At 34.4% G+C, this 26,354-nt stretch overlaps 2 protein-coding genes across 5 annotated transcripts in view; one reads left to right on the top strand and one right to left on the bottom strand.

The window, feature by feature from the left end:
* The window catches only part of LOC132547453 (cytohesin-1-like), a 46,859-nt gene extending 35,153 nt beyond the window's left edge, over positions 1 to 11,706 (bottom strand). For both annotated transcript variants that reach the window (XM_060211208.1, XM_060211209.1), the window contains exons 1-2: positions 11,579 to 11,706; positions 3,492 to 3,565 (exon numbers count right to left, since the gene is read on the bottom strand). In XM_060211208.1, coding sequence (XP_060067191.1) covers positions 3,492 to 3,565; positions 11,579 to 11,615 — 111 coding nt within the window. In that variant the 5' untranslated portion in view covers positions 11,616 to 11,706. The remainder of the gene's footprint in view (positions 1 to 3,491; positions 3,566 to 11,578) is intronic.
* Positions 11,707 to 11,997: 291 nt separating this feature from the next.
* On the top strand, positions 11,998 to 26,241 carry LOC132547450 (insulin-like receptor). Of its 3 annotated transcripts, XR_009554120.1 has the most exons (12): positions 11,998 to 12,075; positions 12,783 to 12,914; positions 13,253 to 13,451; positions 13,838 to 13,908; positions 14,417 to 14,544; positions 14,875 to 14,962; positions 16,297 to 16,430; positions 16,796 to 16,880; positions 17,580 to 17,848; positions 18,313 to 19,630; positions 21,229 to 25,647; positions 25,684 to 26,241. XR_009554120.1 is itself a non-coding variant. In XM_060211205.1 (11 exons), the coding sequence occupies exons 2-11, from the start codon at positions 12,810 to 12,812 to the stop codon at positions 21,322 to 21,324; spliced, it is 2,493 nt and encodes an 830-aa protein (XP_060067188.1). In that variant the 5' UTR covers positions 11,998 to 12,075; positions 12,783 to 12,809; the 3' UTR covers positions 21,325 to 26,241. The 3 variants fall into 3 exon arrangements, 2 of the variants coding, with proteins under 2 accessions (XP_060067188.1, XP_060067187.1); XM_060211205.1 differs by having other exon boundaries at positions 21,229 to 26,241; XM_060211204.1 differs by lacking the exon at positions 25,684 to 26,241 and having other exon boundaries at positions 18,313 to 21,319.
* Positions 26,242 to 26,354: the final 113 nt, after the last annotated feature.

The following is a 26,354-nucleotide window of genomic DNA, read 5'->3' as shown; positions in this document are numbered from 1 at the left end:
GAATTTTTTCCTTATTTGGAATTATTTTGTCCTGTGAAACAGAATTTCCTCAAGGGTATTAGATAGTAATTATCAAAAGTTTGACGAAATCCTGTCTCCACTGGTGATATGAATTTTTAACAAATACATATATGATAGCTTGAATATAACTTAAGGAAAGACTTATTGTTAGTTTATCTGTATATGTGGTAATTTAATATTAAACAGTCCACAGAGACTGAAAATATCCATCTACACTTAACTATGTGAAATGGCCACCATAACTTTGCAGATAAGAAAGTGTGTAGCAGTACAAAGTGTACAGGGCTGTAAGTCCTTATCATAACTTGTGTATCAGTTCCTAGCTTTAATCCAAATTTGTTGTTTTCTCTTAATCTTTGTGGCTCATTACTCCCCCTTTTTTCACAGGAATCCTGAACAGAGTAGTGAAGACAGCTCTACCTCAATTACGATTACATCTGTCTAGAAATAAGATACCTTCAGTAGGTAGACCTAGCTATCAGTAAGAGGTCACTTGCACGAACTTCCTCAAAACTACCATCAACACTGCACAGCAGTTTTATAATTGGTTGTCTGCCATTCTGAAGTGATTTAGTGTTACTATAAAATAAGAAATAGTATAAAATTACTATAGTAGTATAGATAAGTATTTTTTCAACCTTTACACTCCATACTAAAACTGAGGAGGGATAATTTATTTCCTTTTTTACTGTCTATATCTATTTAAATTGAAAAGTGAATATTTTTTTTCAGGAATGTCCAAAAGGAAAAGTCCAACAATGTTTTATTTACTCTAGTATAGTATTTTGCAGCCTTTTTCATTTCTCATATTTAAGGTGTAAGGGGTGTAATTAAGAACTTTGGTAAACATTGTTTCCACTTCAGCAATCTTTGGTTTACATTATGATAAGGCATAGTTGACTGTTAAACCTAGAGTATGATGAACATACAAATATATGGTCACTTTACATCAAACACTGTCACTAGCTATTCCAGACAGCAAAAGAAAGAATGAAACAAATTCCGATTTATCCTCATTACTTTGGTATAGAAATAAGTAGGATTATAGATAAAACAAAATACAGAAAAAAATAATGATTCTATGCCTTCAATTGAATACTTAAACACTTTAAACCAATAGAATAAAAGTTCTTATAACATAACCAGTAGAAGATTTGAGTGTGATGGACAACACAGTCACCTTCATCAGACAAAAGACCAGTGTGGAGCGTACTAGCACTGATGTACATAGTGTACGAGATGGTAAGGAATCAACCAACTTTTTTGTCTGACGGTAAACTAAGGTCCAAAATAGTGTGACGAGATGGTAAAGAGATTATAGACAAAAAAACACACAAGATGGCACTAATGTATTGTAGTTAATTCTGCTATGCTTTGTTTAACACTTGGTCATAGATGTGTGAGATTAACATCATCTTACCATGTTATTATGTTCTACTGATTGTGTTTTAAGAACTTTTATTCTAATTGTTGAAAGTTTTAAAGCAATCAATTTGTGGCATAAAATCATATTTTTTCTGAACTCAGTGTTCCATATCATGCAAAGGACAAACTTTCCTCTATCGTTGCCAAGGCAACAACAGTTGCAATTTTCAAGAGGTGTCCTCGGCCAGTTTTACATATGTGAAATGAATCACTTTGATGAATCTGTGCATGTATATATACTAAACTGATTTTTTTTTCTTTTTAATTAGCTCAAATTCAGTTCAAAATAAACCAAAAAAAATTGAAAACAGCATCGTCGTTACTTCTAGTCAGTGACCAGTATGATGTTAACTAATCTCGTCAACATAAACAAAATCTGGAGAGAATTACAATTTGTCTAGCCTTCCATATGATTTATACATTTAACTTATTACTGCTTCCCAATATAAGAATTTATAATCTTATCGGGTTGGTATCTCAAATATTTCAAAAATATAATCCAAAATATAATGTACCTTGAGGTTTGCCACACCCAAGGGTCAATTCTTACATAACAAATGTGTTTATCTATATATATATATATATATGGTAATACGGTGGGAATTTCAACTGTTTCAAAGATACATTACCCTTCACCAAAACATGATTGGTACCAAATTTGGGTAAAATCCAATCATTCCTACTGGATGGGGAGGAAGACTACAAAGAATTTGCTCTATCTCCCCTATAGGGCCCGAACCTTCCCAACCCAGGGGACTGAAATCCACCATTTATGCAAAATTGATTTCTCTTCACCAAATGATGCTTCTGACCAAATTTGGGCAAAAACCAATAATTCCTACAGAAGGAGTGGGATTTTAAGGAACTAGTTCTATTTCCCTTATTGGGCTCTGCCCCTCCTGTCCCTGGAGGGGTAAGACCCATTGTTTATACAAAATTGATTCCTCTTCACCTAAACATGATTCAGACCAAATTTGGACAAAATTCAATCATTCATACACGAGGAGTAGGATTTTAAAGAATTTGCTTTATTTCAATCAATGACCCCCGCCCCTCACGTCCCAGAGGGCTGAGATTCAATGTTTATATCTAAATTGATTTTTCTTCACCCGAAGATGTTTCTGACCAAATTTGGGCAAAATCCAATCATTCCTACAGGAGTAGGATTTTAAAGAGCTTGTCCTATTTGCCCTATTGTGCCCTGCCCATCCTGCCCCTTGAGGGCCAGGTGAGTTATGAAGTCCAGTAAAATGGTGTACCCTCTCAGTAAAATGAAGGGTATGATGGTAAAGCAATACATACACTTAACTCGTAAAACTTTTGTAAAAAGATGCCTCACAGGTAAAAGATCATACATATTCATGTTTTGTTTATGCTTACATGTCTTTTCACCCCTAGTACCGTAAATTCAACATTTTATCTTGATCTTAAAAAGCATACTAATACTAGGATCATTTACATACATACTACAGTGTGATGGGTAGTGGTGACTTTATTTCTTCAGGGGATTCATATGTATAGAGATATCCATTTTTATTTTAAATCCACTCCAAAAACATACTTTTTTTAAAACAAAATTTGTGCTTTAGTTTACCATACCGCCATAAAATAACATAAATCATCCGAAATAAAATGTGATGCTTCTCTGCCACATTTATCAACTTATGATCAAGCTGTGATCACATCTGTCCAGTAAATCAATCACCCCATATCACCTGATACCCAACTCCATCACCTACAGATCAACAGTGGGCCTTTACCTTGAAACTTCTCATCAATATGTCATTAGATAACAATGACATTCATTGCATTGATAGGGTTAAAGAAACAAATATCTCCAGATGTGCATTCTTTCAGCTGTTATTTCCTTTTTTCAGAAGAAATATGCAAATTCCTACCAGTCAAAAACACAAGGGATCAAGTTTCTACCATCAGTTATACGTGTATAGATACGGAATCATTGGAACTAGAATGATCTCCTCCTGGGAGAAAGGAGAAAGTGATCACTTTGATAGTCAGCCAGGATCAAATAGCTGTAATCTTACCTGTATCTCCTTCAGCAGCTTAGCTTTCCTGTCTCTGATGCTTGTCAGCAATTTCTGTTCTTCTGCTGTAAGATCTGTAACAAGCATAAATTCTGTGTTATCAAACAAACAAGCTGTCCGAAGGATCTGCCGTTCACTTTCCTTCGTTCCAACAGTTGAGCAGTATAATCCTACGTCAAATACAAGCTTGACAAATAAATCCCAATAATGATTGCACAGCAGATAGCAGAGTCAATCAACAGTATGCATGGTCACATTGTACCGTAATAAGTGTTATTCATTCAGATTGGTGACATTTATCACACACTGTACATGCCAACACACTCAGCAGTATAAATTTACTTCCAACATGACGGAGAGCAAGACATGGTTATTCATGGTAACAAGTGGATGATATCCGTCCTCATAAAGCAGGACCCCTATATACTCTATACATCATTATATACACATACAATGCCAATACAGATGACTGTTATGATTTTACTCCCGTATCATCTATGAAAGAAGACATGGCCATGCATAAGTACAGCTGGCACTGACGTTAGTTTTGTATTCCCCCAGCAGGCAAGCAGTTGATTCATCATTGACATCTGGAAGTGTTAACGTCCATGGAGTAGTAGATGTTGTGGAGGAGCCTGCTGGAGGATGTAGACCTACAGTAGACATGGGAGCCCACCACTGTCTGTAGTGGTGTGGTGTTTGGGTTTTGCCTCTCCCTGCCCACAACACAACAGGACCAGCCTGAACCCTCTTAATGATGCAGAGTCCTGACTCTGACCTGGTGGTTCACTGGGATGAGGCACCAGTATAGTCACTACTATGCTGACTCACTGCTGTCTGCTCATTTAAAACAATCCTAGTTCTCACCATTAAACTACATTTATAGTTTAACTTTTACGTTCCACAACTAATTCATTCATGAGAACAAAATTGAATTTCCGAATGGCTTACACTTTGAATTTAGCCATGAAATATGAACTGTGACAGATGGCAATGAAAACTACCAACTCCCATATCACTCTGGTATCAATATCAACAGTAAATGCTATATGTGTTTGTATATTCTTTATTTCCATGCTGACCTATAAGGAACAATAAATGAAAGCTTTTGTAAACAATTCTAGGTAATTTAAGGAAGTTTCTACAGTATCAAATTTATTTAGACAGATGAAGTAGTTTGTTTTTCCTGTAAGAGAATATATCAGTGTTGGCCAACCTCTGGTACAGTTTATTAGCGCTAATCAATAACACAAGGAACTGGATTATTGACCTATAGTTTCCTGTATTAGATACTTATACCATTTACCCTCTTCCTAATAGCCATACTTTCATACACAATACCACAGCTATATGTTAGATATATATATATCATCTGTGTATTTATTGTTTTAAATTTTCTGATTTGATTGGCGGGGATCGGTGAGAGGGCAGTTGTAAGTATTGAAAGGAAAATTTACTGACACTGATAACTACTGTCCTTATGTTGGCAGATATATTTGACTGCAAACTGCTATTACAAAACACATTTACAACATTTTTGTTTTGTATTCTTTAAGTGACGTCTAGAAGTATAACATCTGTCGTAATACCTATCAGATTTTACTCCAACAGAGTACGGTAGATACCCTAGTCACTTTCACATCCGTGAAAGCAGATCTCTTCTTACTTATATAGTATTTTTAAAAGCGATTGATTTCCATTGACCTCCTCGTCCAGAATTTCAAATAACTGCACACTTTCAAATCTTTTTATCGACCAAGCAAGAAATTCAGTTTTCTATCGTGATTACATTTGAACTCAAACAGCCTTCAGTTATCTCTATGACATTTACCACAATCTATATCATCACTCCCCGGCAGTATCTGTTCTACCTGAGGCGGAATCAGATTCCCTCCAGATGCTGAAGTCCTCACCTGTGTCTAATCGGGTAATAATAGGCATCACATCCAATCAAATGTTTCTTTTTAGTTATAAATAAACCCATTCTGGCATCCCTGTTTGGCTTTCTTTCATACATAATACAGACTCATACATTCGAAAAGTAGTTAATGGGCTCCCTTGCAAAAATACCATGGCACTAATTTCTGGAATGTCTGAAAACGACCCAGAATTTCAATATAAAACCAAAATAATAGTCATCAAAAATTCATACATATTACAACTGATCACTATGAAAGGCTTTAACTTCAAATCAGCATTTGTGTCCATCAGTAAAAGCAATAAAAAAAACTCAAATTTCATATCTGTGATCACCATGTCCATTAAACAGAATCCATTCATCTCACTTTATCCTGTACAAAGTTCACAAATTTCTTCATGTTTGGATCTGACATTTCACATAAAAGCACAAAAAATGTGTAATTTCTGTATCATAATCGGTTTTTAACAACACTTTTCTATAAAATGGTTGTTAGGGTATAGCTAAAATCAACAGCCTCATCATTTACCAGAAGAGTTGGTTGCAGGAGCCAGTTTCAATATGGAAGAGAATTAGCAACTATAAACTAAAGAAATGTTATACTGGGTCACTTGCATCAACAGAAGCAAGGTTATCCATGGATGTCTTGATGAATCTGATTTAATGTCATCTTTATGTAAGCTGTCTCATGAAAAGGGCTAAAATGCTATCGACATCAGCAGATTCTGATGGTGACATGTCCTGTGCCATCATTGAGAATCACTGGTCTCATTGACTTGGGTAGTTACATATTAAATAAACTAGATATATAATTTCACTTACTTTTAACAATTAAAAAAGGCGAGAGTGATGATTACTCAAACATACATATTTCCTTTAGTGGTATCACACTGAGATCTCTGTCCATGTCTCATATGGTGCATATCTAGTCACAGAGACAAGGAGAGTATCTCAATAAAGTTGGTCAATCAAAGAAAATCAATGCCTTGGTTGAAACAACTAGTACATAATACAATCTGGAAAAATGACTGGTTCATATTATTTCTGTCGAAATACTGTATATGTACCAGGGGTGTTCAATTCCGATAGCCTGGCGCCCGCCCCGGGCTAGTGATTTTCAGGTCTGGGCTAGATTTCCAAGACACTGACTAGCCCATGTGCTAGTGAAATTTTTCTGTTCTTAATCTGCATTAACAGCATTAAAAGCCAACGTGTTTCTGTACACATTGGTCTGGGTAGTAAAATTTTATAACCACAGGTGGTTTCCATTGGTCCATCAGGATTCTCACACATAAAAAAATACCTTCATCTAGGTGTATCAAATGCTTAGTTATGTCATAGATGGATTTAAGAATTCAAGCTTAGTAGTGACCAAGATGTAAATGCGAGTTTACCAATATGTAAACTAGCTTGACAATTGCAAGGAGGATTTAGATAAGAATTGTAGTATAAAGAGACATTAAGTGAACATGTCACTGACTTTTTGATATATGGTTCTAAAATTATAAATTAAGCAAATCCTGATGCTGTTGAAATTGAAACAAGATCATTTGCACTTTATGCTACTGCATTATAGATGTTACATCACACAAGACGTGAACACATCAAAATAAGCCATTGTTGGCTTTCCAGATAATATAAGAAAATATTTTCGTTACATGAAGACATGCATACTTGACAGATGTTTACAACGTCGTCTTCTGAAATATACATTTCTCAGTAATTTTGTCGGCTTTATAATTCAAATATTGCAAATTTATAAATATAAACTTTTACTGTTACACATTTCCCTATGAGAAATATAGGAATAACAATTTCATTGATAACATCACCAATAGTTCAGATCCAATGTATTCAGTGTTGGCTTCATGATTTCCCACTGGAAATGAGATAGGAAAATAAATTACATGCATCTAGAATGTAGAAGTTCTGGGTTACTCACTAAACCAGTGGTATACATGTACAATGTATATCAATTAATTTGATTCATGTTGATTATTAACTTATTGCACAGAAACTAGACAAACAGTATCATTTATAATGTTTAATGCTTTATTGAAGAACACAGATTGGATTAATTTTCTTAAGGAAAAGGTAAATTATAGTAAAAAAAACAGTATTTAGCGTTAATTGAAGAATTCCAAAAGTGAGGCTAGTAGTTTTGATTAGGGCTAGTGAGAAAAAGTGGTTCACAAGCTTTTGGGCTAGTGAAAAATTTTCAGAATTGAACACCCTTGTGTATCCTATGCACTTAATATATCTATAAAAAATAAACTTGATACACAATTGCAAAATTTGAAGCCATGCAATATCAAAATCCGTCTGACAGATCATAACAACTTTTTATTTTTTTAACTTCATTAAAAAACAATGACTTCCAGCTTCACAATTTTGTTGGGAATTGGAGAAAAAAATCCTTGATTGTTTCCAGTTCTGTATGCCTAAAATCAATTCTATGTGGACTAGTACAAGAATAGCAGACTAATTAGCTATTCTCAAGTCAACACAGGCAATCTGATTTGTTAACTTATTCAACCAGCACAGTTTTTCTGGTCCAATACCCTGATCAACATATATCTGGCCCTATAAATACCAAAGTAAGAGGACAGCGAGGCGGAATAATACATGGCATTTTCATGGCAATGCCAAGGAGAAAATTTATACATCATCATATGAAAATGAATACAAATGAAGAAATGGAAATACCGAGTCAAAATGCCACTAGGGAAACAGTGTGCTGGACGAAATTGAAATGCTGTAAAGAAAGGTACAATAACACTTTCAAATATTGTTGCATCATAATGCTGTTGATGAAAATGTAGATATTTGTACAAGATTAAAATGCTGTAAAAAAAAGTGGGGGGAGAGAGGAGAGGACCAATATCTCTTCAAATAGTTGTTAAATTGAAATGAAGCAAAACAATTTTCATGTCAGAAAGCCTGCCACGTTTCAAGAGCTTTAAGATATATGACATCTAAAAAAATTGTTAAATCCAACTGATTTCCAGAAAAGCATCATGTCATGCCATTACAGTCTACCAAGTTCGAAAAATACTTCAAAAATGAGAGATCTCCACACAAGATCAAGAAAAGAACAATGGGCAACATCCCTTTTAAAACCCATCGAATCAAACTCCTTATAAAAAACATATATATCATTTCATGGTGACCAAGTCTAGCAAAATTGAAAAAGATTTGTTAAAAACTTTGGAAGGAGGTCTCAGGACAAATAAATGTTTATGACAGACAGATGAAACCATACTACAATAGATCCTTCAAACAAAGTCTATAATGGGAATATAATCAAATGAAAAAATGAACAATAAAAAATTGTCTTCAAAAATGTCAACATTATTGCTTCTCCTTTAGCCTGGAACTGGAAACAAATCCATTTAGCACATCAAACTACCTCATTTTCTATGGAAAGGAACCAGATGAACTTGTCAGGGTTAAATTGTTGTCTAAATTGAGGATATAAATCAATTACCACACTGTGATTCATAATCTGTAAAACGTATAAGGTGGACAGTCCAACTTTTTCACCAACAGTTACAACATTACAAGCATATTGGCTTGTTATGAATAAGACATGACACCTGTAACCACCTACATCTCAGAAACAGACACTCCAATATGATCTTTAATTTCATATCCCAGCACTTTTCCATGACATCTCTTAGTCATTGAATTATAACGAATCCAGATTGCAATGATAAGGCTTTCTGCAGAATTGTTGAAATAAAAAATGACATGAACTCAAGTGTGCAACTATGTTAACTTTCGTAACCTGTTTGTATGAATGTCATGGCAGGCATACAGTTCGTAGCTCATTCAGAAGTAAAACATAATACCATAAATCTGAAAACAATTTTTAATAAACTCTCTAATCACAAAGTTCTTAATTTTTACCACTGAAACTTTGCAACAACATTGGAAACCAGTACAAGAAACAAGAAACTTTATTTCTAGTTCATTATCCATTATCAAGTACTTCTGCTGTGTTCATATTGCAATCATTGTGAGTGAACGAGTATGGTTCTAGTACAACCAATCAGTTAAAGAAAAGAATATATCTGCTGTGTCTAACAGCAAGTCACGTCTGTCAGAGGAAATTGTTGGGAGCCCTTTCTGGTCAAAGGTGCTTTTTGTGATGTGTTCTATTTCAGGACAGTTGAGAAGTGATAGTGATAATTGTGCCAAATAAAGATATAAATTTTTTAAAAATATTTAAATCAGCAGACCTGTTGTCCACGGTATCTTTCATAAGATTTTCTAATGTGACCATGTGACCTTATATATGCAAATGTCTCAAATAATGTATGTTTTATAATAAGATCAGACATATAAATATTAATTTCATTATGAAGATTTCGAAATTTCAATCATGTAAATAAACTCAGCAATTTACACTATAAATGTAAACACATCATCAACTGAGGTCGCCTTCATTTTTATGATGCAAAATGCTATATAGGGGCAGTTTAAACAAACAACCTCTAGAAGTTCACAAATTCAATGTCAATGTTATCAATCAATTCAATATAAAATTTTGGATTCCCTGTCAGGTGCAAAAGAAAAAATTGTTTGTCCTTTGTACATGAACAGTGGACATGATTCCACAGACCATGCTAAATACAAATTTTCTTTCCAGGACGTTCAGTCTGGTAAATACTGAGTGGTTAGCAGACCAGATCACCCTTTACAAGACATTCGATCTAGCAGGTACCGAAAGAATATCAGTATTAGACATTTCAGATTGGTAAATATCTTGAAAAAGTTTAAATCTCACTGTAATTTTCCAGATTAATCTATGTTCCAGAAAAAAACCAAGATCCAAGATAGTTATTTCAACCCAATAAAACTTTCTTTAAAAAATTTAGATACCTTTGAGCTGCTAAAATATCAATTTTTTTTTTTAGTTTGGTCAAGCTACCATAGCCACATCAAGTCTGACAATGGTTTATTTTGTTTTAAAATTGCATATTTGTTTCAGAACAAAAGTGCCATTTGACATCTTTGTCACTGCAGCTGTATTGTTGGCATCTATATCTGTAATGCCTGTTCCATTTTTCACAATTTCTGGCATTCCACTTCATGTGATTGAGCACAACATAAAAGTGTAGCATTTATATACTCCTAAATAAAATTGATATTACCTCCCTTTCGTCCATGTTACACAAACAAAAAGGGTGCTTTCCTTCATATTTATCATCAGATAACTTTTACTTGACAACTCTTTCTTGGTCAAACCCCTTTAAAATTACAGTTAGCACCATCAAAGTAACAGTTTACAGGACATTTTGTTGGGTGTTGGTACCCAAAATTATTGGGGAGATTCTTGCAATGAAACCCAACATCGGACATTAGGTCCAGAACACTACTATGGTTTGTAGGTGATATGGCTTACCTCCTGTACTACAAATGTTGCTGTGGTGCACACTAGCTGTATCCAGCTTTTAATTTCAAAATCACACATTTTTTTTATTTTCACATTCAAATAAAGTATAGTTTGAAGAATTCTGTTAGTTTGGAATTAAATGTTTTGACTGTAATTTACCTGGTACCACAAAAACAATTTTGCAAATAACTTAAAACTATAATTACATAAAAAAATCAACAAATCAAAATCAAATACTTTAATTCAACTTAAGATTTTTATCAACCCACATGACTCCTACTTTTAACTTGCTTTATTCGCAGATTTATAATAAATATAGCCTTGTTCATTCCCCTGTTCAGTAATTACAAATGCTACTAGCTTTTTAGGCTTCCACTTTTTCATTTTATTTGGATCAAATGTAAACATTTTGTAAATACAATTATTTCAGATATAACTTTTATATGGCTTTATGTGTAGTTTGCATAGTGCACTAGACTTGTTTAAACTGACTTATATAAAGGCCTTCTAATATAGATGTGATTTTGGCCAATACAGTAGTGATGAATCTTCTTCAACAGAACTGTTCCGAGAGGTTATGTCTATTCAGTAGACATTAAGAATAAAAAAAGAAGTAATTATAGGGTAACCGAATAACAGAAAAATACCTATATACTGGTCTGTGATACTACAGCCATTTTTGGCACTTTAGTTATGGGTTGTTTTGAATCAGTCTGAGTCAGCTTTGCTGGTGTGATAACAACAAAATTCGTGTTCTATGTTCATATTTACCTGATAGATCAAAGTGGTTGTTGTTCTGCGGTTCCATGTTGAGGTATCTGTCTTCGATGAACAAAAATCAATACATGAAATTCAGCATCCAATTCTTGACTGAATTTTGATGAGAGTCTGTTACTCACTTCCTCCTTTCTCACCCGCCATTTGCCTTTCACGATAAGTCATAAAAAGATAATCTAGCCTCGAACCCAAAAGTTAGCATAACATCAAAACATATTCTAAATCTTTAAAACGATAAATATCTTATTTTATTATATTTTGTATAAGACGCAATAACATTCATTTATTTTATTAATTGGTCATAAAATAAATTTCTTTCAGCGGTTTTCTTTTAATTTCTATTTCGGAAGGACTCATATATTTTCGTATAGTGATTAACAATACGCAGAGAGGTTCCGAACAGAAAATAAAAATGGCAGACGAACAGAATGATAGAGACTGAACACTGGAATGTGATGACACGCCTCCTTTTGATTCACTTAACTCCTAGAGTAAGCCTTGTTGACGTTGTTGTAATGCTTATTTCATAATATGATGATCAAATGTAATCCGGACTTTCAAGCATGTCTAAATGTAACATCTCAATCCGAATTGGGCGTAAGCAATGTCCTGCATTGATTTTGTTCAGTGACAAATTATATCAGGACACAGGTGTTGCCTCCATAATCCAAGTCAATTGCTTTGTGTTCGATACGTCATTCGGATGCTTTTTTTTAATCAGGATATTTCTGGATAGATTCTACCCCTTGCTGTTCCGTGATGAAACCCAAATGCCGTAAGACTTTGTGAAACAATAAAATGACCCAAGATATCAACAGATCGGTTTGATAAACTCAACACAGTTTCGACAGATACAAGTTGATGTAGACTATGGGGAAGTTTTACGACTATATAATGCTTTCATTGAAAATATTCTATTTACAGTAAGATCATCAGACAACCAATGAAATGCTGGTACCATTATATGTATAACTATTCTATTTGGTAATGTTGATGTGGTAGTTCAATTTCAAATTATTGTTATTCTCTTGTACCAAAAGTCTGTTAGATAAATCAGATAATCAAACATACAAATATGTGGAGAGGAAAACAATTTGATAGCTGGAGATAAACATTTTTGTAAGTATGACAAATAAATCTAACATAATTTTTAAGTTAAAACTGTAAATGGAGTAATGTACATCTCTTTATGTTTCAGGCATCATGGGAATAATACAGCAATGAAATGTTGGAGACAGCATTGATTCTTGGAGCAGGCTTTGCCCTGTGCTCTGTCACCCTTCTGTTTGGTTGCTTGTGCCATCTCTTCAAGCGATCAGCCCCATTCTCGGTAAAAATACTTGACAAAGCAGGAAGTGCAAATTTGATTGTATATATATATATGTGGCTGTTCGGGAATGATAACAGAACTATTTTGTTCAAATCCGTTTGCTTCTTTTGGAATTGAAATAATGTCTGCCTTAATCAATGAAGATTTGTAATATTAATATGCAAGGTTTTATACATGTATATTAGCCAACTTAGGATAACTAATTTGAATAAGTTGAGCTGTTGCAGAAACATTTGTGAAAATTCATTTCTAACATGAATATTTCCAATATTTAATGTAGAACATGTACAGTAGATGATACATATGATTAAGAACATTTTTTTTTTTTTAATTTCTAGTCCTTTGAGAATGATGAAGAGGCTGGGCATGACTATTCTATGTCACCGACAAATGAGTCGGTTGACTCGTCCATTGTTTCCAATGTGACCTTTGAACCCTTGCCTGACATTCTTGCAAAAACTGTAACAGCAACAGCTCTCAGGCCACGTATAACTTCTGTGGACAAGGAGTGGCAGAAGGAAGCAGCACGCCAAATAAGTAAACACACTTCTTATTATCATGTTTTCAGTCATACAAAATGGGTGCTTTTTACTTTGTTATTAGCTGTTGTTACACATGTAATCTACTGTCTTCAGTTTAATGAACATTTACGATATAAAAGATTTCACTGAAATACTTGTACAAGGATATGGTGTTGTAGTAAATGTTTGGTTCGAAAGTTAAATTGTAGAATTTGTTGTGAAAACTTTTATAGAATTTGTTGTGAAGGGACACAGATATTATGCTACTATGTACATGTATAACTGTTATACCTTCTTAGTGAGGATGTATTTTCAGTGGTTTTCAGATTGTTGTAAATTGTGAGGATTTTTTTCTGAACATGAATTAAATATCTACATAGGTAAATCATTATGCTTTTTCAGCTACATTCAAGCCTTTTCAGAGAATTCAGCTCACATTTATTAAGGAACTTGGGCTTGGTTGGTTTGGACAGGTAAGTTCTAATAGTGATTAATATGACTGGGTGTTGATATTCCAACATTACCTACAGTAAAGTGTCACCTGTGCCAGACTATTTTGAGACTGAATGGATGAACAGACGAAAAAATATCCATTTCTTTTCTACATATCTCTAGTCATTAAGTTGTATGACATCTCACTCAAAAGAGCTTCAAACACACTTATATGAGTTTTGAAGGTGTTACCACTTCAGTCATTTAATATCGATATAAATATCAGCTCCACAGTAAATTTTTACTAGTGTAGAGAATGCACTAGACAAGACCAGTTTACAGCTGAGAAAAAGTTTTGATTAACGTAAGTTGACTTGGAATTATGCCAGGAACAAATAATATCACTAATTTTACTCGGGGTCTGATTTACAGAGATGAATATATACTTATTTTGTATTTGGAAGTACATGTAAAAATACACATACATTCTGACCATTCAGCTTTATGATAATAAATTTGTTCCATGGCTATGTTGGTTTTCTATGACAGGTTTTGGTCGGTGATGCAGAAAAAATTTTGGCTGGATCCAAAAGAAGTAGAGTGATAGTAAAACTGTTGAAGGATGATGCAGCTATGTCGGATAGACAACTCTTCTTGGAGGAGATGGTACCATTTAGGTAGAAGACATCATTATCAAAGTTTTTCTGAGTCATCTCCACATCCTTTATTAATTTTTCTCCAGTCACAAAACATCAACGATGACATAATTGCCCTTAGGCAATATTGTCTAGGAAATGATAATAGATTTTCGATAAGCAGTTAATGAATGAAATTTTCTCACATAGAATCCTGATTGAACTTTATGCATATTAAGCAATAATCAAACTTCAAAGAATGCTACAATTATAAAATGTTTTTATGTTTCCTGTTTTTAAACCTTTTCATTTGACTTCCTGTTAATGATACATATCAGAATGACCCATAATATAATCTTTTTTTTTCAACAGAGAATTGGATCACAAAAATGTAGTCAGCCTCTTGGGTCAGTGTACAGAGACATACCCTTTCATCGTCATCTTGGAGCATGCTCCTCATGTAAGTCACATTTTTGGCCAAATTAGATTTACGAAAGCCGTACTTCTATGTGATGTCAACATTTTGGTTTATTTTTGTCTGCCTCAAACACAGTTGGCAAGTAGTAAGCAGATCTGATGTATTGTGCTCTCACAAGATGAACACTAAATTATTTATGAAAGTTGGTCATCCTGATTTTGTTCCAATGGTACAGTGACAAAGGTAATCTTTTGATGTATCTTTCTTTGGATGGAGCCAAGTAACAATCACACGTGAGGAGAACATGAAGAAATTGAAAGCTCACTAAAGCATAATTACTTGTTCATTGGCTTTTGGGGAAGATTCTATAGTTGTCACAATGTTGTCATTTAAAAAAGCTTTTCTCATATGTGATATGAACTTTTGACGTCTTGATTGTTTTCACTTTCATTAATTTTGTTCTAAAAGCTGGTTTTAGATATTTTCTTTCTCTGTTTTAAAAGGTTTCTCTGTAAATTTGAGATTATGTTTTTGATAAGAAATGAACTACTTATATGTTAGAACCTATTCCTTACCTGCGTTCAGGATGATTTTGTTATATATGTCGTGTATATCCTTGTTATGTTTTACATTGTAATCTTTCTTTCAACACATCAGGTATGGTCAGAGAATTGCAAGATGCTAGTGAGAGAAAACATGTTTTTTCTCATCGTTTAGCTCACCTCAACCTTGTGTGTGAATGTGTGTGGGGGAGTGGTATACCTTATGTTATACCCTTGGTATTTGCATCCAGTTGATGATTTTATGTGTTGAAATCAAATAAGAAGTCAACTGACCCAATGGTTCAAAAGTCAGAGTCATAAAGCAAAAAGGTTAAAGGAAAATTTTGGTTGTAAATTGGTTGAAACAAATTTGTTGTAGGCAAATTAGAAGTCATCTGACCAAAGGTCAAGGTCATTGCATCAAATACTTATGACATTATGAATTCAAGTTTTTAGGAATCAATTTAGAAGTCATTTAAAGGCCAGCGGAGAAAAAGTCAAGGTCAAATACTTCATCCACACACATCAAATATGTAAACATAAGAATAGTTAATTAAGGGACATTTCTTATAGGCCGTTAGAATGATATCATTAACACAGGGTTGGGGAGTAGAGCTGAACTTTAATCTAATCTTTGATTACTGACGATGTGATTTAAGTGTCAGTATAAACATGAAAATTGTGTGTATTTTATGCGTTTCTGAATCTTGGCTAAATATTAACTTTCATGCAATGCTCTACAGAGTCTTGCGAAATGTAGAGATGTTTTGCTTAAATATGATGAAAGAGAAACTGGTATCAGATTTTAAATATTTATTGATTCTCTCTCCTTAGGGTGACTTGAAGAGTTATCTGAAGCGTCACCGCCATGAGGAGGAGGACCTGGTGAAGAGAGGCGTGTTACTACAGTTTATAACAGACATGGCAGATGGTCTAACCTGTCTCCATCAATATGGATATATTCACCAGTAAGTTCTCATTGCTTGTTAATGATCTCTCCCTTTAATGTGACATTGAACCATTCTTAATACCATGAAAAACAAAGTAAGCAAGGAACTTGAAATCATTGGTCCTTCCTTGTTTGCCAGTCCAGTGCATCAGTTATGAGATTATTATCTATATTAAACATCCAAAGAATTCAATTTGATAGTAATGTGCCAGGCTAGGATTTCAAGAATTTTACATCCAACTTCCAAAATAGAACTCCCAGTTATCAGTATATTTGAACCTTGCTCCCAGTTATTTACCAGAGACATGTACCCTCTTTCAATTTACATTTAGTTCACTATGCTGTGGTTTTGTTCGGAAACATTTGCTAAATTTTATTTTTCAGTGACTTCTCATGTCGTAATTGCTTAGTGATGTCAAATCTTAAAGTGAAAGTAGGAGACTATGGAATTTCTGAAGACCAGCATAGGGTAAGTAGCAATAGGATATGGGAGAGATATAATGAGCATTGTTAGCACTTACCATTCCTAATTATCTGTCATAAGATGATGAACTGATCCAATTGTCTGTGCTCCATCACTCCTCAGTCTTTCAATTGTTTGTTTGCCCTTTAAAAAGTCCTCCTTGTTGCCATTATTTCTTGACTAAGTTGATTTCTCAAATTTCATACCACAGGTGTAGACTCCCCCATGACTCCAAGTTGTACATGTTGAAATTTGAAACTGATAAATAACAAAACAACTGACAGAAAGTCATTTTGGTTGTTATTACTGTTTTTCAGAAAGTATTGGATGGTTCTTTCTGCAACATCATGTGAAATTTCCCTTGTCTCTAGTTGTGCCTGTTAAACAAGATGGTCATATTTGATTTTGACAATTTAAAGTTTCATGAAAAAAAAATTTAGCAGTTTGTCCTTGGCACACATGATCATTCTGAAGTTCTTATGGGGACTCCCCTTTGTCCCTAGTTGTTTTTATTCAAATTAAAAAGAAAAAAAAATGCAAAAATTTGGCTGTGTAATATGCTGAAAGTATGGCATTTTCATTGACCATGGAATTTGATAGAAAGTTCCATTATCAATGTTTTGATACCCATAATGTTTGTTTCTGTTTCTGAATAGATAAGGAATGTACAGTTTCAAAAGGCTTTGTACTTTCTAATGTTGACAGGAAGATTATTATGATACGGGTCGAGATCTGCTACCAGTACGATGGATGGCCCCAGACACTCTCACTCTCAATCAGCACATATGGCAGGTGTCAGAATTCACTAAGCCTGCCAATGTCTGGTCCTATGGGGTAGCCATGTGGGAGGTGATAGAGATGGCTAAACTCCCATACAGCTCACTGAAGGATGAAGAGGTCCTCCAACAGGTTGTTATCGACCGAACACTCAAATTGCCTATAACCTCTTCTCAAGGACAAACCAAACAGAGACTGTAAGTTAAAAGCTTTAAACGTGATTTCTTATCCCAGATGTTGTATATGTATGTGTACTATTGAATACAATATTGTTTAAACTATATATAAAGTTAAATGTACATTATACACATTTAGCAGTTATACCAATGTGAAGAACTTTCAAGGATTTCTTTATGTAAATCACTATCTAACAATAATGTTAGAAATTGGCTGTTTACCATAACAAAATATTTTATTAGATTGTGTTTAAAACAAACTGGATTTACGGATTAGTTCAGTTCATACAATAGTTAATTCTATTAACAATAGTTCTATTTGTATTATAAATTTGATTCAAATTACAGTTACATTTCTCACTGCTGTTTGTGATAATGCTAACTGTAATCTGAATCCTTGACAAAATTAAAGCTCTTTGTAAAATATGTACAACAAAATCACATTCTAACATTTATGTTCCCTTCTGTTCCATGTTTCTGTATAGAAATGAAGTGATGCAGTTTTGCTGGATGCTGCCAGAAGAGAGACCTGCAATGGAGGAAGTTAGTGCCTTGATGTCCCAAATAATGCATGATCGTGAAAAGGAACTGCAGGCAGAGTTTGAGAATAAATGGGAAAGTGCCTCGCCCAATGATGCTGCTACTGCTGTGTCCAAAAAATCTGAAGGGGACGATAAAGTATCTATAAAGACAAAAGAAAGGGAAGTTACTGATAGTGTTGTGAATATTGAAAATATTGCTGATACTGACAGTTTGAAAATGCATAAGACTCTAGGAACTGATTTAAACTTCACAGAAAATGAACCATCTATCATCACTGCTGATGAAAATGTTGCTTGTGATGATCACGCAATAGCAGTTACCCCTTCTGATTCACCATCATTTAAAACAGAAGAATATGCAGACAAAGTGATTGTGACAATGAATGAAAAAGGACCATCTTCGTCTGGTTCCTCATTCCAGTTGACAAGCACCCCTGTTTCGAGAAATGTGTCATCAGAATATGTCACTGCAGCAAGTATCAATCCTGGCAGTGAATTTTTCTCTGTAGATATGTCCCTTGAGAATAGTGGGCCAGGAGACTTGACTGGACTTGTTACTCCCACCAAGGGTGAGGGAGATGTATTAAGTCAGCGGGACACAGTGATGAACGCTGAAGTAACAGATGATGAGGAAGATACCACTAGCTGTGCAAGTGCTAACAGTGTAGAGTTTGTTGAACTTAACAGATCTGACGATGAAAAAGAAGACGAAACGGGAACAGTGAATGGGAGTGAGGCTGATAAGTTGCGGATGTTGAAAGAGAGCATTGAGGATGCCTTCTGCATGAAATCTAGTATTACGTCAGAGCACAGTGAAAACGTTAAGGATGGTGGAGACGGATCCCCTCGAGATGAGTATGATATTGCAAGGGAGATCTATATATCTAAAGGCACTACTATACCACCTACAGAACACACCTCTACTAGAAACTTGACAACCATTCCTGAGGATGCTGTTCCCATGGATTCACCCTCAAACAGCGGCCTTAAATTTGTTGACCCTGGTGATGATACTTTTTTCTCCAATGGAGTGCAGGACACATTTGAATGGGATGATTATATTGGGGATGATTTACAATTGGTTGGTAAGGTAAAGGATGCTGCTGACTCCCCTCGCCAGACTATGGAGTTTACAGACTGGACTTTAGAACAAGATTCCAGCCAGGAGTCACAGCATTCCAAACCTGATGGTGATAAAAAAGCAGGAACGTCTTCGTCCAGCAGCAGTGTCAGTACACCATACTCCTCGTCAGACTCCGAGGTAAAACGAGGCAAATTTGGTGGTGTATCATCAAGCTCCAAATATATAAATGATATACTGACTAACAGAGTATCTGCTACTCGTAATATTACTAATAGTAGGAGTGTATCTACCAAAAACTCATCATTTTATGCTCTATCTCATACCATAGACATAGACTCCTCTGAGCATGCCTCCTCGGACTCCGAGTCCTCCAACTCCGGCATGCCTTCAGAAGCCCCAGCCAGCTACTTTAATGAGGAGTGGGAAATGGACTAGGGCTCCAAAATCATATATCTTACTTACCTTCTGCCAGGTATGCTCGGCTCCTCCTGTCTCCTTTCAGACCAAAATGTGATAAAATTGATATTGGTCCACGCCACAATGCTCAACACTAGATTTAATAAGCAATGAGTACTTAATAGGAACATTGATTTTGTAAAAACGGTTTGATGTTAAGAAATCTCAAGATCCAGATCTTATTGTTGAATAAGTTGATAAATTGACACAAAATCCAATTAGATAGAAAAAAAAACTTTTACCATTTAATCTGTGGACTGATGTCAGATTTTACAACATTTATTTATAATCCATGGAAAAATACTTAAAGCCTGCAGTATACAATTTTTGTATCATTTTAATCAGGAAAATAACTAGAAAATGTAAACTTTCATCAAGCTGAATGCATGACACTTGACAATGTAGTTTGTATGCCTGTTCCTATTAGTTGGTTTTCGTATTGCTTGTGGTGGTGTTAATTTTTCTTACTGGAATGAAAAGAAGTGAGGTATTGTATACAATGTTTCTTTTCTCCCTCACTTCTGTGTATCTCTTGGTGCCATGACATTTTGTACATGTTGTATAAGTTGTTTGATCATTAAAAAGACACTACTTGTTAAACCATTTTGAAGATGCTGCTAGTCAGCTTATAACATACATTTTGAATCTTATAATGATATCAGTTTGCAGCAATTGGCATAGGATTTATGATGCCAAGATTCATCGTTAATGCCTAATTCATCTTCATCAGTTTTGTGATTTAATCATTTGGGATTTTTTTTACTTTTACATTCTTATTTTTCTTGTTTATAACTAAAATAGCCATTAATATCTCAATTAATTATCAATAGATGACATTTATTCCAGGAAATCTTTATCTCATTATTAAAGGATACATATATCACATGTAAAAATTTTACTAGTGCACAGTACATATATTAGTTAATTTAAAAAACTAATTGTATGTGATAACAATATAATAACAATATAAGATATGTCTAACCCATTTACCTATCAGTTAATATCTTCTATCATAAATGAGTATTTAATTGAGGATCAGTCCAGTACACGAATTTACAGTATGTAAATAAGTCATTTGACAATCTGAAGAAAGTCCACTCTATTTGTGTTAATGTTATGACATTGGAGCCAAATTAATTTAAGAAGATTTGAAATCCTTTTTTTCTAAAGTATGAACTGTGATAAATAATACAGATGTGCTATTTACTACAGTATGTGTACTATGTTATGATATGCTGTTTGTGCATGTGATGATAATAGTGTTTTGTGTAGCATGCTGCTAAATAAACATGGAAGCATATTTAATGGTTTCTTTGTAGGATTCTGATAGTGAAGACAAGAAGAAGACAGCAGAGGGAGACACTCTGGTTGACCTCAGCACTTCCACAGATACTGATCTTGCTACCAAGGAGTGAGGCAATCAAGGACAAGAATATTTGCACTAAAAGCCAAATTTCGATTTTTTCATTTGCAAAATGCTTGTTCTGAACTTGTTTTGGTGTACTAGACAATTTAAAAATAGACTTGGCTTCCTTAATCTGATTCAAAAATCATATCTTGATCTTTGCTTCTGTTTCATAGTACCTTTATTTCACTAGAAGCTTTGCTAATCTACAATACAAACCTGATACTCTAAAGTCCATCTCACTTTTAATTTCATCCTAAATTTCAAATTCATTAATTGTTTTTTATATGGCTGGTTAGGGATACTTTGTTTTCCATTACAATTGTACATGGTTATTGGCCTCTGAAGCATCTGTGAGTATCAATCAGTGGCCATGTTGATTCAAAGTTTAATGTGACAATTCGGTTTATGTAACAAACAGAAGCGATTTAAACAAAACAAGTGATTAAAAAAAACAAGTATCATAGTATCGCTGTAAATGAAATAAGGTTTGGATCTGTCTGTATGTTAAATTTGTATGTGTCCTGATTTGTATAGAAAAATAACCTGAGTTGATATCATGCAAGATGTTCCACGATACATGACTATTGTTTATTTTGTATTTATATTGGCTCAAACCATCACCAGAAAGTGTGATACGGCTTGAATTTAAAAAATAACTACAATTATAAGATGATTAACAGCGACTTGCTGTGGAACAATTATGATACCTCCTATAGATGTAGTTTATTAGTTTAATATTAACAGCACGATAACCATTTGTCTGTGGTGTTGCTTCCCCCATGTGTAGTTGTATTCTGTGGGAATCATTTTGATGGTGCTATAGCAAATTTCGTTGATGCTGATCATGGTTTTGCTATCAATCTGTTATACATAGACTGCATGCTGTTTTTGTGCTGGACACATTTTAATGCCAAAGTGACACGGAGTACTGGTAGTTTGAGTTTGTACATGTGGACAGGTTGTAATATTTTAAGTGTTGACACGAGCTATTACATTTGATTTTTATGATTCATATCATGGAAAGGTTAGTTTTTAAATGTTGTTTTTAATACACATATTAAAAAATATAAATATTTTGGAAGTTTACAATACTGTGTATATATTAGGAATAATTAAAAGATGAACACACATTCCTACTTTGTAATGTGAGAATAAAACATCTATTTAGTTACATGTTCACAGGTGTTGTAAACATTCGCTGTTGACAGACGTTGTTATGTATAACTGACATTTGTATTTCGCTACATTTATCAAATAGGTTTTTTAGAATGTGAAGATAAAGAAAAATGATTGATAATACACATATCTATATGTCTGTGAGTGCTTGGTCTGAATTTCAAAAATGTTGATCACTAGTATTCATATTTACAATCAAATCTTATTGAAATTCCAGTTCCTATCATTAAAGAGGTAGGATTTCATTTTAGTATTAGTGATGCATGTACCTGACTAAGCTGCAATCATCTTAGTTTTTGTCAGACCCTACCACTTGAAATTGTGTGTAGACCCCAGGTTATTAATGGATTGATTCTTGTTCAGGCTTAAAATCTCTCGGTAGCTGTAAACATTAATTAATTATGTACTTAGGACAACACTTCCAAGCGATGATAAAGAGACATTACAGGATTGGTACATGTTATATTTTAGCATATAGTGCGAGTAGTAGGATTTTTTTGTTGCTCTGAGAACGTTCTGGTGTTAACTTAAAAGATGCCATTCTAGTGCAGTAAATGATAGCATAATGATGTCATAATAAAGTTCTTACTATATTTACACTCAATTTTTGACAGTGAAGACGTTTTTACAGTGTATGTATGTTGTAAATTCTGGGTTTTACTTTTTTACAGTTTTAATGTGTAGTAAAATGGAATTGCTGTAATTTGTTGGTAGAAAGGAGTTTTATGTTTTAGCCTTGTACAACTGTGAGAATCTTTTAAAGTTGATGTTCAAACATGAGTTGCTACTTCCATGATTTTCAAGGTGGTACTGTATATGTGTGAATGTACATTCATTTCACTGTAAGTTTTCTTCAGTGAACTTTTCAGTTCTTTGAGATTAAAAATGTTCAGTTATAAGTAATTTGAATAATAATTAGTAATGTATTGCTTAAATAATTAAAAACAACAAACTGTGCTGTTTTAAAATTATGTTCAGGACAGCTGAGAGATTCTAGGCGTTAGGTCAAACAACAACCTGTCAAACATAGCAGTGTGAAGTTATCACAAAAAGTTACTGTTGGCCTGATTGTTAGCTCATCAGATGATAGTAATGAAACAAATTTATTGAACTAATGAAAATTTTACAATTCTGAACGGCCTCTATAAATGTACCAGTTCATTTTTTAATTGTTAGGACGATTTTTGCATCATGCGTAGTAGCATTTCCAACCAATCAGTGTTACCTCAGAAAGTTTATTGTATCATATAAACACCTTTATTGGCATTGCAAAACATAAAAGTATTTATGTGAAATTGATATCCATCTTAAACCTTTAATTATAAGGATAGAGTGCTTTTTGATACAGACTTGTTGTGATATGTTGAAAAATTGGGAGCTATCATCAGGAGTATATATGTATATTGTTTAATAAACATTTTGTTTGTGTTTTTTAATATTGGTTATGGGAGAATGACAAAAAGCTTAACTTTGTTTGTTTATTCACCTTAGTATTTTGTCAGATTATTATATGTAAATATGGTAATCACATCATGTGGAACAGTTCCCTGTGAAAATTATGTCATGTGCTTAGTCAGCTATGTATCTGTGTATTGTGGCCAGGTTGTTCATATTTCTATTTTGTTCAGCAGTGTTATCATCTTTGATTTTGTGATGAATTTTAATGTGCAATATGATAACTGAAATGATTGAACAGGAAGAACAGATTTGAATATCTGATTGTACTAATTATTAGATCATATTGACTTGACAGTCAAAAGATACTGCTTTGTTGGAAATTTCTGATTCATGCTTGGAATATATTCCCCACTCTGATTATACTGTTGCAGTGTCTGTTTCTCACTACTTGTTTCCAGTTAAAAGTTATCCTGACAGAATCATCTCGATATACAACTGCAAAGTTCAAAATGCAGTGGGGTATTGGCCAAACAGATAAAGAATCATGATTAGAGTGAAATAAATTTGGCAGTTGTATTAAGAATATTTTATGCCCTTGTTTTTCCCGTTTTTTTAACCAGGTAGTATGATCCACCTTCTTTACCTATTAGTGTGTTCTGCCCTTGTTTACCTAGCGGTACCTTCCACGGTCTTCAGTTATCTGGTAGTATGAACTACTTTCCATGGTTACACCTGGTGGTTTGCATGGTTACACCTGGTGGTGTTTTCCTCCTTCCTTGGCTCCTGACAGTTTGATCTACCTTCCTTGGTTATGTGGTAAGAAGCTCCAACTTCCTTTGTTACCTGTTACAATGTTCCTTGGTTACGTGGTAGTGTGCTCCACTATCCTTGGTTACCTGGTACATATAGTGAGCTCCATCTTCCTCGATTACATCTGGTAGTGTTTAAATTACTTGTTTGAATGTTGTAGCAGTTCTTTGGTTACCTGATGTGTTCCACCTTCATGGTAACATTTTCATCATGGAAATGAGGGTTTTTTTCCCCTCAACACTTCTATCCCGTGGTCAATGACTTCACAAAAAAGTCATCTACTTGACAGTTTCTTTTACATGTACCTAGGTATTGTGATTTGTTTTGTGCAAACTTATGTATACTGACCACAAAAATATCTATCTTCAGTTTTTCAAATTAATGTGCCTTGGCTATGATCATGACAGCTTCACATTGGCAATATATATATTGTATTTAGATGTCACTGCCATCTTTATCAATATATATACCAGTAATTCTGCAGGGAGCTATGGTTGTAAATCATAGCTTTCAGAGGAATGATTTAAAGATAGCAAATTGTTAGGAAAAAAACACCAGAGGGTTTTTAGCTGTCTGATGCCACATCAGATATGAGGATTCCTAGCTTTCTATTGGGAGATCAGATATGAGGGTTTCTATTTGTCTTGTGGCAGACAAGATATAAGGGTTCCTAGCTGTCTGTTGCCAGACCAGATATAAGGGTTCCTAGCTATCTGATGCCAGACCAGATATGAGGGTTCCAAGCTCTCTGATGCCACATCAGATATAAGGGTTCTAGCTCTCTGATGCCACATCAGATATGAGGGTTCCTAGCTCTCTGATGCCACATCAGATATAAGGGTTCCTAGCTCTCTGATGCCACATCAGATATGAGGGTTCCTAGCTCTCTGATGCCACATCAGATATAAGGGTTCCTAGCTCTCTGATGCCACATCAGATATAAGGGGTTCCTAGATGTCTGATGCCAGACCAGATATGAGAGTTCCTAGCTCTCTGATGCCACATCAGATATAAGGGTTCCTAGCTGTCTGATGCCAGACCAGATATAAAGAGTTCCTAGCTGTCTGTTGCCAAATCAGATATATGGGTCCCTAGCTGTCTGATGCCAGACCAGATATGAGGGTTCTAACTCTCTGATGCCAGACCAGTTATAAGGGTTCCTAGCTCTCTGATGCCCAACTAGATATGAGGGTTCTAGCTCTCTGATGCCAGACCAGATATAAGGGGTTCCTAGATGTCTGATGCCAGACCAGATATAAGGGTTCCTAGCTCTCTGATGCCAGACCAGATACGAGGGTTCCTAGCTGTCTGATGTTTCCACTGTATCTATCCATTAGAATCCATTATTTCTTGTTATAACATGGATTGGTGATTTTCTTGTATTCAAATTAAAATGTATTAAATCATATCATGTATAACCTGTCACAATAATCCACTAAGTCCTGTATTATTTAATCCAATCATATTGGAGTTGTTGATTCATCAAAGATATATTACCTTGTTCTAATAAAAAGCATAATTAAAGGATATTTATATACAAGTTTGGTTTTTATTTTTATTTTAACTTGCCTAGTGCAAAAGACATAAGGAGAGCTTCAAAAGATTTAGGGAGAGCTTATGCCCAGTGTGGTATCCATTTATTTGTTTCTTCAA

This window comes from Ylistrum balloti, unplaced genomic scaffold (assembly GCF_031769215.1).
Source record: "Ylistrum balloti isolate Yb309-2 unplaced genomic scaffold, AGI_CSIRO_Ybal_v1 Utg369954, whole genome shotgun sequence".
NCBI classification, from domain to species: domain Eukaryota; kingdom Metazoa; phylum Mollusca; class Bivalvia; order Pectinida; family Pectinidae; genus Ylistrum; species Ylistrum balloti.
This window is presented reverse-complemented; position numbering and strand designations above follow the sequence as displayed.